General features: G+C 37.2%; 1 protein-coding gene across 1 annotated transcript in view; it reads left to right on the top strand.

Annotated features, from left to right (window-relative positions):
- Positions 1-7,379: 7,379 nt before the first annotated feature.
- LOC308642259 (NXPE family member 1-like) overlaps positions 7,380-16,667 on the top strand; it is a gene marked incomplete at both ends in the record, with an annotated part of 52,209 nt that continues 42,921 nt past the window's right edge. The window contains one exon of the mRNA XM_081281100.1: positions 7,380-7,475. Coding sequence (XP_081137226.1) covers positions 7,380-7,475 — 96 coding nt within the window. The remainder of the gene's footprint in view (positions 7,476-16,667) is intronic.

Genomic DNA, 16,667 nt, shown 5'->3' with positions numbered 1-16,667 from the left:
GCATGCACATCTGCCCTGCATAAGAGTAATGGGGGGCATGAACTGTTCACAAGCTCGGAAGACTGGAGGGCCAATTAGAAGGTTTTCAAAACAACTGTTATCCGCCCACTGGCAATTTGCCCGCCGCCATGTTACATTAAGGGCCCCTTATCTGAAAGGCCCGGGGAGTTCTAGCTGTCCACTGGCAATTTGCCTGCTGCCATGTCTGAAAGGCCCGGGGAGTTCTTAGGGAAATTCCATACTGCTTTTAAAAGTACATGTATGAAGACTTGAATTGGGTGTCAACATACTTTACATGCAAACAGATATGAAAAATTGTGGTATATATGTGTAATAAGAAGTGTAATGCAAAACCAAACAAATAAACAAAAAAGAAAGTACATGTATAAAGGCATGTATTGGAGTGAACATACTCTATATACAAAGATACAAAAAATTGTACTATATATGTATAATAAGAATTGTAATGCATTCCGCTGTCATGTATTTAAAAAATAAAATCAATAAAACTAAAAAAACACCCCTAAACCAAACAATAACAACAACAACAACAAAAAAACACAATATAGGTGTTTATTTATCTCTCCTGTGACTATGTAGACAGGTTCATCACATAGAGGTCATCCAGGAAGCCAGGTATTCTGAAAGCTCTGCCATCCTCTGCCTGTGATCTCAACCTGAGGTTAGGGTACCCTCTTATGGGTTCATGGAGGGAATTTAGGAGGTTTGTGATCTCAAATGGGAAAAAGAATTACATTTTTATTATCACCAGCCTCTACATGAAGTTTATTAATCTCAGTTATGAATGCTGACAACAAACCACAGGAGTTTTAAAATACCTGTGGCATATGACACAACTATTAAAGAATCTTAAAATATCATCCATGCATATCACAGCTTTGGAATTACTGTACATACAGGCCTGTTACTAAGTTTTGTATTTTTGTGTTAATAAAGAATTTTTAGGGGCTGTGGCTGTGGCTCAGTGGTACAGTGCTTGCCTGGCATGTGTGAGGCCCTGGGTTCAATCCTCAGCACCACAGATAAATAAATAAAATAAAGGTATTGTGTCCTAAAAATAAAAACATTTTAAAAAGAATTTTTATATAAACATGTAACAAATGGAGTTATTTAAACTGTTGATTATTATATCTCAATTAACTGGGTTTGTTATGACTCCATATATTTTATTTTACACATTATAAAATGTTATTTGGAGAAGGTCAAAGGCTTCACAAGGTGACCAAGGGTGCCATGTTACAAAGAAGTTTTAGGAACCCCCTGCTCCAGGATGTTTTCATTATGCCCACTGTCAGTGTGAGGCTGGTGGCATGCCTTGTTTGCAGCAGGCAGGAAGAGGAAGAGCCTGTCATGTGTTGCCTCTGTTTATAATTCCACTGCAGAGACAGCAATCCCAGGGCCATACCTGAACACCATGGCACCTGGGAAATGTTGTTTAACTGCATTGTCACATGTCCAGCTACAAGTTTCTATTATCAGCAATAGAAGGGTCAATGCTTGCCATCTCTGCACATTTACTTGATAATGTCTGAGGATGACAGCAGATGAGCAAAGGAGACAAAGGATGCAGAAAGCTGTGTCTGAAAGGAGATGCCACTCACAAACACAGTTACAGGAAGAAGAAGAGGATTTGAAGAAGATGAAATATTCTTTTTCTCCATTTAAACAATTTTTTGTGCATTATATACATAATAGCAGCATTTGTTGTTACATATGTGCACATGCATAAAATAGAAAAATATGATTTGGTTATTCACATTCCCCAGAACCTCCCCCTTGCCCTTCCCTCCTTCCTCCCCTTGGTTCCCTTCCTACACCATACTGATCTCCCTTCTATTTTCATGAGGTTTTCCTCTTTTTCTTTCTAGCTTCCACATATGAGAGAAAACATAACCACTGACAGTTTTTATTATTTTACTTTTTCTCGGTTGATCCTTTTAGTTATACATGGCAGTAGAGTGTATTTGGACATATTAGACATAAATGGAGTTTAACTTATTCTAATCAGGATGCCATTCTTGTGGTTGTACATGATGCGGAGCTACACTGGTTGAGTATTTATATATGACCATAAGAAAGTTGTGTCTGATTAATTCTACTGTCTTTCCTATTCCCATCTTTGTATACACTGACTTTCTGAGTTGGACTTATTTTGCTTCTAAAGATCCATCCATTTTCCTGAAAATGATAAAATTTCTTTTTTCTTTATGGTAGAATAAAATTCCATTGTGTATATATACCACATATTTTTTCATTCATTCATCCATTTATAGACCTGAAGGCTATTGGGAATTGTGTGGCTGTAAACCTGGGTGAGCATGTATGGCTACAGTATGTTGAATTTAATTCTTTAGGATAAATACAGAGGAGTAGTAGAGTTGAGTCATGGTGATTTTATTTCTAGTCTTTGAGGACCCTCTATACTGATTTCCATAGTGGTTATACAGATTTACAGTCTCAGCAGCTGGGTAAAATGTTTCTTTTCCCAAGCATCCTTCCCAGCGTGTATTATTAATTGTATCTTTATAGCTGTCATTCAAACTGGAGTGAGATAAAATTTCAGGGTAATTTTGATTTGCATTTTCCTAATTGCTAAAGATGTAGAATATTTTTTCATATGTTTTTGGCCACTTCTATTTCTTCTTTTGAGAAGAAACTGTTTAGTTTATTTGCTCATTTGTCGAATGGGTTATTTGGGTTTGGGTGGTTTATATAGTTTGTCATGTATTCTGAATATTAACTCTCTGTCAGAGGAGTAGCTGGCAAACATTCTCTCCCATTCTATAGGTTCTCTATTCATCCTCCTAATTGCCTCCTTTGCTGTGCAGAAACTCTAATTCAATGCCATCTCATCTATTAATTTCCCATCTTGCTACCTTACTAAGAACACTGATTATTTTTTGTTGTTTTTGTTCTAATTAATTATGCATGAGACTAAAATATATTTTGACATATTATACATATATGGAGTATAACTTCTCATTCTTCTGGTTGTACATGATATAGAATTATATTAGTTGTATAATCATATATGCATATAGGATAGTAATGTCTGATTTATTCTACTGTCTTTCCTATTCCCATTTCTCCTTCCTTCCCTTCATTTCCCTTTGTCTAATTCACTGTACTTCTATTGTTCCACACAGCCCCCGCTTATTGTGAGTTAACATTCACATATTAGAGAAAACATTTGGCCTTTGCTTTTGGCAGATTGGCTTATTTTAGTTAGCATGATAGTCTCCAGTTCCATTCATTTGCCAGCAAATGTCATAATTTTATTCTTCTTCATGGCTGAAAATATTCCACTGTGTAAACATACCATATGTTCTTTATGCATTTATCTGTAGAAGGGCACTTACGTCATTTCCATAGTTTAGCCATTGTGAGTTGAGCTGCTATAAACATTGATGGGCTGCATCACTGTAGTATTCTGATTTTATTGATTCTTAACAGCATATGAGGAAAAGGTACATGGACCTGAAAAATTGTAACAACAAAGGAGGGCTTACTTTAGAAGATATCTTCTCCAAATGGGCAGTAAATATCCCAGAGAGTGGTGGGCATTTCCATTTGGCAAAATGTGGTATGTTACTCACTGTTTCTCTCTTTGATAAAATGAAGACAATCTGCCTGATGGCCACTGGCCATTCGTATTATTGTCTGGGGCTTTGCTCACTTTCCAGAACCATTAAGGTCTTTGTTGGTCATTGTTAGGACAAGATGAGGTCTGGCCCAACAGCCATAGAGTGGACCCAGATCTGTGTGGCTCTATTGTCTAAAGCAGTGGTTGATAATAAATATATGAAAAAATGTTCAATGTTTTTAACAATTACAGAAATGCAAATCAAAACTACACTAAAACTTCATTCATCTCACTCCAGTCAGAATGGCAGTTGTTAAGAATACAAATAATGAAAAATGCTGGAGAAGATTTTGTGAGGGGGATAGAGAGCCTTTAAACTGTTAGCGGGACTGTAAATTAGTAGAACCACTATGGAAATCAGTAAGGAGCATCCTCAGAAGACTAGAAATGGAATCACCACATGACCCAACTATGCCACTGCTTGGCATTTATCCTAAAGAATTAAAGTCACATACTATAGCAATACATGCATACCTATGTTTATAGCAGCACAATTTATAATAACCAAACTATGGAACTATCCTAGGTTTCCATCAACATGTGAATGGATAATGTATGGTATATAAACACAATGCAATTTTATTCAGCCACAAAGAAGAATGAAATCGTAGCATATTCAGGAAAATAATTGGGATTGGAGAGCATTATGTTAAATGAAATAAGCCAAACTCAGAAAGTCAAGGCACATATATTTTCTCTCATATGTAGAAGTTAGAAAGAAAAAGAAAGAGAGGTGGGTCGCATAAAAATTGAAGAAAGGCCAGAGAGCAAAGATAAAAAGGAATAAGGGGAGGGAAGAGGGGAGGAAAAGGAAATGTACTGAGGATTGTAATTGACCAAATTATATTATTGTATTACTTGCATGTACTAATATGTAGCAATGAATTATATAGTTATGTATTATTAAAATGCACTAATAAAAAATAGAAAATATTGGAAATGAGAAAATAAAAAGAAAAAATTTAAAAATATTCTACTTTGCCTTATAAGTCAATGTTCTTTGAAACCATGATTTTTCATAGTTGTATAAATTTCAATATATGCTATACTCTAATATATTCAGGCCCCTATTGTTGGAAATTTTGGTTATTAAGACTCTTTGCTATTATCTATGGTAAATACTCCATAAATTACAAGTTTAAAAACCAAACCAAACAAAAAAGCAAATCCCCAACTGCCCTCGTAGTTCTCTGGTAGTCACGAAGTCTCTTCCCAAGCTAAGCTGCTGCCACCCAAATGTGCCATGTCCTCCCTGGACTTTGCCTGGGTGCAACAGGGTTGCATCCAGATACCCAGCAGCCAGCAGGGTCTGGGCTGCACAGGCTGCAGCCATCAGGTCATCCAGGTGAGGAGAGGGGAGGTTCGTGGTGCTTTAAGCCCTGGGTATGGGATCTGCAGGTCTGAGACCTTGCCCGACCTGTCCAGCCTGTGGTGCAGGGAGCAGCTGGTCTAGTTATCTCACTGTACACCTCCCATTTCACTTTAATATACCCATTTTTATTTTTTATTTGTAATTTCATTCTCCTGAAAGATTTATTATCTGTCTCTTTACAGAAAATGTTTGTCTATCTCTGGATCAGAACATTCATATATCAGGTCACTATTTCTGTCTTTGGATTTAAATCTGCTATCCTGAGAGCTGTCTTCTCCTTCCTTCCTTCCTTCCTTCCTTCCTTCCTTCCTTCCTTCCTTCCTCCCTCCCTCCCTCCCTCCCTCCCTTCCTTCCTTCCTTCCTTCCTTCCATCCTTCCTTCTTTCCTTCTTTCCTTACTTCCTCCTTACCCTTATATTGGGTTAATTAAACATTTTAAAATTAGTTAATTTAATCTCCATTATTATTTTATTATTCATGTATCTTTTAAGAAAAAATGTTTAGTGGTTGCACCAAGTGTTGCAGTATTTTTTATAAATAGTTTTTATGCTGTACTCTTTTAGGACTAATAAGATAAAAGTCTGTATATGTCCAGTACATGTGCAATGTCCTGTTTCAAAACTTTTCCATCCATGGTTGGTTGAATTCTCAGCTGCAGAACCAACGAATACAAAAGACTGGCACTATTTAATCTAACACAATCTCCTTTTTATCCTAAGGACATCTGCTTTGTTTTTCCAAATTGTTCTATTTTATTTGCTGAAATGCTAAAGTGTTTTAAGTCTTGGAAAGGAATATTTGAGAGCCATTTCTCCTCAAACACAGAGTCCTTTTAAAGCCTAGCATCACACATGAGGAATTAACACAGTTTATAGTTTATATGACTTGGATTCGATCTTGAAAGACCAGACTTCAGAATTCCTGTATAGACATCACTCTGGTCTTCCAAATTACAATTCACAAATGTGCTGTTATTCTCTCAGTCTGAGATGTCTTGCCTTTATTGTTTTTGAGGTTCTTTCAGTTCTACTCAGCAAATTTTATTGAATATAAGAATCTGCAACAGGGTCTTCATAACAAGGCAAAGGGGACTTCATAACAAGGTTCACATGGAAAATAGGAAGTTCAACTCTCCATGAGTGACAGTTTATTCTTGATCACTTGAACTTCTGGCTATATTTTCTTTTGTCTTCTCAGGTATTTATCATGTCCTTCCTAGAATTAGACTACTAAAGTCTTAGGACATTGAAAAAATAAATAAATAAAATAAAGACATTGTGTCCAACTACAAACAAAAATGTTTTTTAAAAAGTATCCAGTCTACAACTCATGCTTGTAATTTATTTTATTACAGAGAAGAAGTGCCTTAGTAACACATTGGGGACTTCAGAAGAAAATATCCACCCCACTCACAGGAGCTCCTAGGTGTAGGATTGAAGAAGTCTTTACAACTAAAGGTAAGAAAACATTTTCAAAGTGGAGCAGGTGAGGGAGAGTGGTAACATTTATTCTTGAGTGCAAAAACTTCTAAAGTCTATATGTAAACTGAGAGTACAGGGTAGGAGTTGTTTTTAGAAGAGGAAGTGAATTTTCAGGATGAAACATTTTAGAAAGCATCAATCAAGCACCTGGATTTTATTTATTTACTTATTATGATGCCAAGGATCAAACCCAAGGCCTTGTGCATGTTAGACAGGCACTCTACCACTGAGCAATTCCCTCAGCCCAAGCAATCTGATTTTAAATCACAAGTTGAAATTCCAGATCAAAGACAAATTATATAAATTGAAGAAAAAGACTGATAAAGCCTGAAATAAATTTAAAAGGAAGTAATAAACATGAGTTTTAAAATAATTATTTTCAAGGTTAATGGGTGCTAGAAAGTCTCCAAGTAAAACAAGAAAATGGAACAAATTAACAGATAGGGATTGAGGAGGGTGAATGATCAATTTACATAAGAAGGCCACTGAGCTAATATGAATCTCAGGGTCAATATTTATTCAAGGTCTTCGACTTGATGTTTCAAGCAAGAGAATAGGAGGCACGTCAGATGACACATATGCTGGAGGCTTCACCTTAACCATGAGCATCCCTGCACCCTGTAGGTGCTTAGCTGCTCAGTTCCTTAGAGTCCATGGTGGGCTGCGTGGAATAACTTTCCTGGGCAAAGTACAAGCTGATCACCATGAACAGCTGCTGGGGGAGCTCAAGGGCAGCTGGGGGGGCCAAGGTTTACCTCTGGGAGGAACTCATCTGAGGAGGCACAAGCACTTCGGGTGTCTCCATGTTTTTCTTTCTGTTTTGTTGCATTGTGTGTTTTGTTGTCTCTTGTAGGATCTTGATCATGAAAACAACTGTGACCAATCGGAAGTCACTGTGGCTACTGCTGCTGATATTAGCCTTCTTGATCACTTTTACAGTTCTCCAAAAGTCCACAAAGGTAGGGATTGCTTCCTTTCTGTGTTTGCAAAAGTATATTTTTTACTTGATACCTCCCCTGTTCTAGGAAAGTCCAAACTTCAAGACCTATAAAACATAGTAGGGGAGTTTCAAAGGCGTGCACACTTTTTAAGAAGCAGAGTGACTGAAAATCATTAAGCAGCATCTGAGAGGGTAACACTGTGTGTGTTTACACACAGGCCCTGTTTTTTCACCTTCTTTTACAAAACAACTGAAGAAGAAAATATGTTTACTTTTATATAGTAAAATTTATCTGCCTTTTTACTTTGAAGAGAAATATTTCCACACTCCAACATTAGATTACTTGACTAAATATTCTACTGAAATTTTAAATGGTGCTTTTGAAAATCTAAAATCAGCATATTATAGCAATACAGCCACCTCAATGTTTATAGCAGCATTGTTCACAATAGTCAAATTTTGGAATTAACCCAGATGTTCATCAGCAGATGAATGGACTAAGAAAATATGTATATATACAATGGAGTCTTATGCAGCCATAAAGAAGAATGGGATAATGGTATTTGTCATTGTGTAGTATTGGCACAAGGAAATTGTCAGTAAATTAATGGGAATGGAGAAAAATCATGCTAAGTGAAACAGGCCAGACTTAGAAAATCAAGGGTGAAATGTTCTCTCTCATATGTGAAAGCTAGAGCAAAGCGCAGGAAAGAAGATGGTTTGGGAGGAGATGGGATACCAGAAAGACAGAGAGAAAATCAGTGGAGTAGAAGAAGGAGGTCAAGAGTGAGGAAGGAAGGGAAAGAAGAAGGTAAAAGGAATGAATTTAATAAAATCATTTTATATTCTTATATAGAGGTGCCAAAGGGAAATTCATTTATATGTATATGTAGAAGAAAGGAAGTTTAGTAGAGTAGAGGTGGGAGATTAAGGGTAGGGAGGAAGGAAAAAAGGGGTGCTGGGAATTGAAATCAAATTCCTTGCATGTGTGATTTGTCCAAGTGAACCCAACTACTATGTGTAATTATGATGCTCTAATAAAAAATTCTTACTTTTGACATTTAACCTTTCAATATATGTGCTTTAATTTGTTTTTATTTCCTTCTGTTGTTCTTTTATTTCCATATAGATAGTCACCTCCTTTCATTTAATGTAGTCCTTTCTTTCTAGGGCATGCCACCTCATATCTCAAAAGGTCTACCAAGTGAAGGTCCCTTTGGGGCTCTTGTTCTGTTCCATTGACCACTTTGTCTTCCTGGTGCCAACACTACATTGTTATTACCGACAGAGCTTCAAAATTAGTCTTTTTTTAAAATTTATTTTTATTATTTATTTATTTATGTATGACAACAGAATGCATTACAATTCTTATTACACATATAGAACACAATTTTTCATATCTCTGGTTGTATACAAAGTATGTTCACACCAATTTGTGTCTTCATACATGTACTTTGGATAATAATGATCATCACATTCCACCATCATTAAAGCTTGCAGGTCACATGACCATTGTTTGTTTCACTTCAGAAGATTGGGCCCCATCGTAGCTCTTCACTCTTCCTTGCACATTTTGGAGTCAGCCTATCAAATCTGAAGAAAAATCCTGGTTAAGTTCTATAAGCATGACCTCAACTTACATAAGTCCAGTTGGAAAAACTGACGTTTATATTTTTCTATTGAGCCACATTGGATATCTGTTTATTTACATCTTCTTCAAGACTTTCAATAAATCTTATGGTTTCTGCCTACAGGTCTTGAACATTTTCCATTAAATTTATTCCTAGGTACCTTATAATTACATGTTGCTATAATATTTTGTTTGTATATGCTGTTCTTTTTAAAATGAGAGTTTCTAATTGCTTACCATAGAGTGCCAGGGATCCCAAAAGCCAACGGTGTGACCCCGGAGATCCAGGCTGTCTGATTCGCGCGGCCTGCCCCACGGCTACAGAAGGCGCGGCGCCGCAGAGAAGGGATTAACTAGTAAGCAGGGAGATAAGTGGCTGCGACACGGTGGTATCCCACCAGCCAAGCCCGCACTGACCCCCGGGCTGAGTTCGGGATTGCAGATGGGGAAGGAAGCGGTACAGTCCCATCCCCCACAAGGGACACTCCACTAAGGCAACCAGCGGCCACCATCTTGGAGAGCTGAAGTATCCACCGCCACTCTCCGACAGATTGCAACAACAAAACAGGAGAAACCAAGACTAGAAGGAGAAACCAGGAGACTAGAGGCAAGGTCCTCGCGACTGGGCAGCTGTAAACTGCAGGCCCGCCGGCGACAGTTCACCCACTGCCTGTGTAACTGGGCGGTAGGAGAACGCCCACCCGCTGGCAACTGATCACCTGCCCGCGGCCTGTGATACTGGGCGGCTGGAGACTGCCCGCCTGCCGCAACCGGGAGCTGAAACCAAACAGAGACAGTCCAGTCACACACCCCCATTAGGGCACCCTGGCAAGGAGACTGGGGCCCGTCATAGCAGAGTAGTGTCGTCACTGGAGCTCGGACGTCAGAATTCCTTCCCAGCGGAATCCATGTTAGCAGGCATAGTTTAACAACACAAAGGAGAGACATCAGAGTAATACAGAAACAAAACAAATCTATAGAAGAGAGCAGAAACATGACAATCAAAAAGAGCTGGAAAGTAACGTGGACAACATGAGAAAACAAGGGAAAAAGGGATTACAAACAATGCAAGACAACTCAATTCTACAGGAGGACATATAAACATCAGAAACAGGGATAGGGAAAGAACTCAAGGCATACCTAACTCGAATGGAAAGGAATATTAGAGAAGACATGAGACAGCAAGTCCAAGAAATAAAAGTATATTTTGAAAATGAATTAAACAAACAAATTCAAATGGCAAAGAACGAGCTCTATGAGGAGATAGAGATCTTTAAAAAAAATCAAACAATAATGATAGAATTGCAGGAAACTATAAACCAAATTAAAAACTCAAACGAGAATATTACAAATAGACTTGATCAAGTAGAAGTCAGAACATCAGATAATGAAGACAAGGTTTATCAACTTGAAAAGAATATAGTCAACACAGAAAAGATGCTTAAATCCCATGAGCAATCTATTCAAGAGATATGGGATGTCATAAAAAAACCAAATCTGAGAGTCATAGGGATAGAAGAAGGCACAGAGATTCAAACCAAAGGAATGGACAGCATATTAAATGAAATAATTCTAGAAAACTTCCCAGAGATGAAAGATGGAATAGATTGCCAAATCCTGGAAGCCTACAGGACCCCAAACATTCAAAACCATAATAGACCAACTCCAAGACATATAATTATGAAGATAGCCAACGTACAGAACAAGGAGAGAATATTAAAAGCTACGAGAGAAAAGAGGCAGATTACATTCAGGGGTAAACCAATTAGGTTAACGACCGATTTCTTATCACAAACTTTGAAAGCGAGAAGATCCTGGAATAATGTATTTCAAACGCTGAAAAATAATGGATTCCAACCAAGAATACTATATCCAGCAAAATTGAGCTTCAAATTTGACAATGAAATTAAAATCTTTCACGATAAACAAAAGCTAAAAGAATTTGCAGCAAGAAAACCAGCTCTGCAAAGCATTTTGAACAAAACACTACAAGAAGAGGAATTGAAAAATAGTGCCCAAACCTAACATCAGGAGGTATCTCCGTAAAGGGGGAGGAAAATAACCAAAAAGCAAAACTAGCCAAACTAAAATAAATAAATAAAGAAGCATGACTGGAAGTACAAATCATATCTCAATTGTAACCTTAAATGTTAATGGCCTAAACTCACCAATCAAGAGACATAGGCTAGTAACCTGGATCAAAAAAACAAATCCAACAATATGCTGCCTTCAGGAGACTCATATGATAGGAAAAGACATACACAGGCTGAAGGTAAAAGGTTGGGAAAAATCATACCACTCACATGGCCCTCGGAAGCAAGCAGGAGTGGCCATACTCATATCGAATAAAATCAACTTCAAACCTAAGTTAATCAAGAAGGATAAAGAAGGTCACTATATACTGTTAAAAGGAACCATCCACCAACAAGACATAACAATCATCAATTTGTATGCACCAAACATTGGAGCTGCAACGTTCATAAAACAAACTCTCCTCAAGTTCAAGAGTCAAATAGACCACAACACAATAATTATGGGTGACTTCAACACACCTCTCTCGCCATTAGACAGATCCTCTAGACAAAAGCTGAATAAAGAAACTATAGAACTCAACAGCACAATCAATAACCTAGACTTAACCGACATATATATAATATATCAACCATCATCAAGTGGATACACGTTCTTCTCAGCAGCACATGGATCCTACTCAAAGATAGACCATATATTATGCCATAAGGCAACTCTTAGTAAATATAAAGGCGTGGAGATAATACCATGCACCATATCTGATCATAATGGAATGAAATTGGAAATCAATGACAAAGGAAGGAAGGAAAAATCCTACATCAAATGGAAAATGAACAATATGTTATTGAATGATCAATGGGTTATAGAAGACATAAAGGAGGAGATGAAAAAATTCTTAGAATCAAATGATAACACAGACACAACATACCGGAATCTATGGGACACAATGAAAGCAGTTTTAAGAGGGAAATTCATTTCTTGGAGTTCTTACCTCAAAAAAAGAAAAAACCAACAAATAAATGAACTCACGCAACACCTCAAAAACCTAGAAAAGGAAGAGCAAAACAACAGCAAATGTAGTAGAAGACAAGAAATAATTAAAATTAGAGCAGAAATCAACGAAATTGAAACAAAAGAAACCATTGAAAAAATTGATAAAACTAAAAGTTGGTTCTGTGAAAAAATAAATAAGATAGACAAGCCCTTAGCCATGCTAATGAAAAGAAGAAGAGAGAGAACTCAAATTACTAACATACAGGATGAAAAAGGCAACATCACAACAGACACTACAGAAATACAGAAGATAATTAGAAAATATTTTGAAACACTATATTCCAATAAAGTAGAAGATAATGAAGATATAGATTAATTTCTTAAGGCATATGATTTGCCCAGATTGAGACAGGAAGACACACACAATTTAAACAGACCAATAACAAAAGAAGAAATAGAAGAAGCCATCAAAAGACTACCAACCAAGAAAAGCCATGGACCGGATGGGTATACAGCGGAGTTCTACAAAACCTTCAAAGAAGACTTAATACCAATACTTTTCAAGCTATTTCAAGAAATAGAAAAAGAAGGAGCTCTTCCAAATTCATTCTATGAGGCCAACATCACTTTGATCCCAAAACCAGACAAAGATACTTCAAAGAAAGAAAACTACAGACCAATATCTCTAATGAACTTGGATGCAAAAATTCTCAATAAAATTCTGGCGAATCGAATACAAAAACATATCAGAAAACTTGTGCACCATGATCAAGTAGGATTAATTCCTGGGATGCAAGGATGGTTCAATATACGGAAATCAATAAATGCTATTCACCACATCAATAGACTTAAAGACAAGAACCACATGATCATCTCGATGGATGCAGAAAAAGCATTTGACAAAGTACAGCATCCCCTTATGTTCAAAACACTAGAAAAACTAGGGATAACAGGAACTTACCTCAACATTGTAAAAGCTACATATGCTAAACCTCAGGCTAGCATCATCCTAAACGGAGAAAAACTGAAGGCATTTCCTCTAAAATCTGGAACAAGACAGGAATGCCCTCTATCACCACTTCTATTCAATTTAGTTCTTGAAGTACTAGCCAGAGCAATTAGACAGACAAAAGAAATTAAAGGCATAAAAATAGGAAAAGAAGAAATTATACTATCGCTATTTGCGGATGACATGATAATATACTTAACAGACCCAAAAGAGTCTACAAAGAAGCTGCTAGAGTTGATAAATGAATTCAGCAAAGTGGCAGGTTATAAAATCAACACGCATAAATCAAAGGCGTTCCTGTATATCAGCAACAAAACCTCTGAAATGGAAATAAGGAAAACCACTCCATTCACAATATCCTCAAAGAAAATAAGATACTTGGGAATCAACCTAACAAAAGAGGTGAAAGATTTATACAATGAAAACTACAGAACCCTATAGAGAGAGATAGAAGAAGATCTCAGAAGATGGAAAAATGTACCCTGTTCATGGATAGGCAGAACTAACATCATCAAAATGGCGATATTACCCAAAGTTCTCTACAGGTTTAATGCGATGCCAATCAAAATCCCAATGGCATTTCTTGTAGAAATAGACAAAGCAATCATGAAATTCATATGGAAAAACAAAAGACCCAGAATAGCAAAAGCAATTCTAAGCAGGAAGTGTGAATCTGGAGGTATAGCAATACCAGAGGTCAAACTGTACTACAAAGCAATAGTAACAAAAACAGCATGGTACTGGTACCAAAACAGGCAGGTGGACCAATGGTACAGAATAGAAGACACAGAGACTAATTCACAAAGTTACAACTATCTTATATTTGATAAAGGGGCTAAAAGCATGCAATGGAGGAAGGATAGCATCTTCAACAAATGGTGCTGGGAAAATTGGAAATCCATATGCAACAAAATGAAATTGAATCCCTTTCTCTCGCCATCCACAAAAATTAACTCAAAATGGATCAGAGAGCTAGATATCAAATCAGAGACACTGCGTCTGATAGAAGAAAAAGTTGGCTACGATCTACATATTGTGGGGTCGGGCTCCAAATTCCTTAATAGGACACCCATAGCCCAAGAGTTAACAAGAATAAACAAATGGGACTTACTTAAACTAAAAAGTTTTTTCTCAGCAAGAGAAACAATAAAAGAGGTAAATAGAGAGCCTACATCCTGGGAACAAATTTTTACCCCCCACACCTCCAATAGAGCCCTAATATCCAGAATGTACAAAGAACTCAAAAAATTAAACAATAAGATAACAAATAACCCAATTAACAAATGGGCCAAGGACCTGAACAGACACTTCTCAGAGGAGGACATACAATCAATCAACAAGTACATGAAAAAATGCTCACCATCTCTAGCAATCAGAGAAATGCAAATCAAAACCACCCTAAGATACCATCTCACTCCAGTAAGATTGGCAGCCATTATGAAGTCAAACAACAATAAGTGTTGGCGGGGATGTGGGGAAAAGGGTACACTTGTACACTGCTGGTGGGGCTGCAAAATGGTGAGGCCAATTTGGAAAGCAGTATGGAGATTCCTGGGAAAGCTGGGAATGGATCCACCATTTGACCCAGCTATCGCACTTCTCGGACTATTCCCTGAGGACCTTAAAAAAGCGCTCTATAGGGATACGGCTGCATCAGTGATTATAGCGGCACAATTCACAATAGCTAGACTGTGGAACCAATCTAGATGCCCCTCAATAGATGAATGGATAAAAAAATGTGGCATCTATACACAATGGAGTATTATGCAGCACTAATTTGCAGGGAAATGGATGGCATTAGAGCAGATTATGCTAAGCAAAGCTAGCCAAGCCCTAAAAAACAAATGCCAAATGTCTGCTTTGATATAAAGAGAACAACTAAGAACAGAACAGGAAGGAAGAGCATGAGGAAAAGACTACAGTAAACAAAGACGAATGGGGGGAGAGAAACAGAGAGAGAAGGGAAAGCACATGGAAATAGTAGGAGACCTTCAATGATACATAAAATTATAAGAGGTTATGAGGGGCAAGGGGGAGGGAAAAAAAGGGAGAGAATTGAACAACAGCAGGGGAGGTAGAGAGGGAAGATGGGAGGGGAGGGGAGGGGAGGGGGGATAGTAGGGGATAGGAAAGGTAGCAGAATACAACAGTCACTAATATGGCATTATGTAAAAATGTGAATATGTAACAGATGTGATTCTGCAATCTGTATTTGGGGTGAAAATGGGAGTTCAAAACACAATTTGAGTCAAATGTATGAAAGATGATATATCATGAGCTATGTAATGCTTTAAATAATCAATAAAAAATATATAAAAAAAGAAAATCTAAAATCAGCATATTATAGCAATACAGCCACCTCAATGTTTATAGCAGCATTGTTCACAATAGTCAAATTTTGGAATTAACCTAGATGTTCATCAGCAGATGAATGGAGTAAGAAAACATGTACATAGATATAATGGAGTCTTACTCAGCCATAAAGAAGAATGGAATAATGGTATTTGCCATTGTATGGTATTGGAACAAGGAAATTGTCAGTAAATTGATGAAAATACAGACACATCATGCTAAGTGAAACAGGCCAGACTTAGAAAATCAAGGTGGAATGTTTTCTCTCATATGTGAAAGCTAGAGCAGAGCACAGGAAATAAGATGGTTTGGGAGGAGATGGGATACCAGAAAGACAGAGAGAAAATCAGTGGAGTAGAAGAAGGAGGTCAAGAGTGAGGAAGGAAGGGAAAGAGGAAGATAAATGGAATGAATTTAATAAAATCATTTTATATTCTTATATAGAGGTGCCAAAGGGAAATTCACTTTTATGTATATGTAGAAGAAAGGAAATTTAGTTGAGTAGTGGAGGGAGATTAGGGGGAGGGAGGAAGGAAGGAAGAAAAGGGTATCTGGGAATTGAAATCAAATTCCTTGCATGTGTGATTTGTCCAAGTGAACCCAACTGCTATGTATAATTATGAAGCTCTAATAAAAATTCTTACTTTTGACATTTAACCTTTCAATGCATGTGCTTTGTTTTGTTTTTGTTTCTTTCTGTTGTTCTTTTATTTCTATATATATAGCTACTTCCTTTTATTTAATGTAGTCCTTTCTTTCTAGGGCATGCCACCTCGTATCTCAAAAGGTCTACCAAGTGTAGGTCCCTTTTGGGGCTCTTGTTCTGTTCCATTGACCAATTTGTCTTCCTTGTGCCAACACTACATTGTTATTTCTGACCGAGCTTCAAAATTAGTCTTGAAAGCTTGCAGGTCACATTACCATTGTTTGTTTCACTTCAGAAGATTTGGCCCCATTGTAGCTCTTCACTCTTCCTTGCACATTTTGGAATCAGCATATCAAATCTGAAGAAAAACCTTGGTTAAATTCTATAAGCATGACCTCAACTTACATAAGTCCAGTTGGAAAAACTGACGTTTATATTTTTCTGTTGAGCAACATTGGATACCTATTTATTTACATCATCTTCAAGTGTTTCAGTAAATCTTACAGTTTCTGCCTACAGGTCTTGAACATTTTCCGTTAGATTTATTCCT

This window comes from Spermophilus citellus (assembly GCF_964194105.1).
Source record: "Spermophilus citellus genome assembly, chromosome: 2".
In the NCBI taxonomy this organism is placed as follows: domain Eukaryota; kingdom Metazoa; phylum Chordata; class Mammalia; order Rodentia; family Sciuridae; genus Spermophilus; species Spermophilus citellus.
The sequence above is the reverse complement of the archived record's forward strand: the minus strand, read 5'-3'. Positions and strand labels throughout refer to the sequence as shown.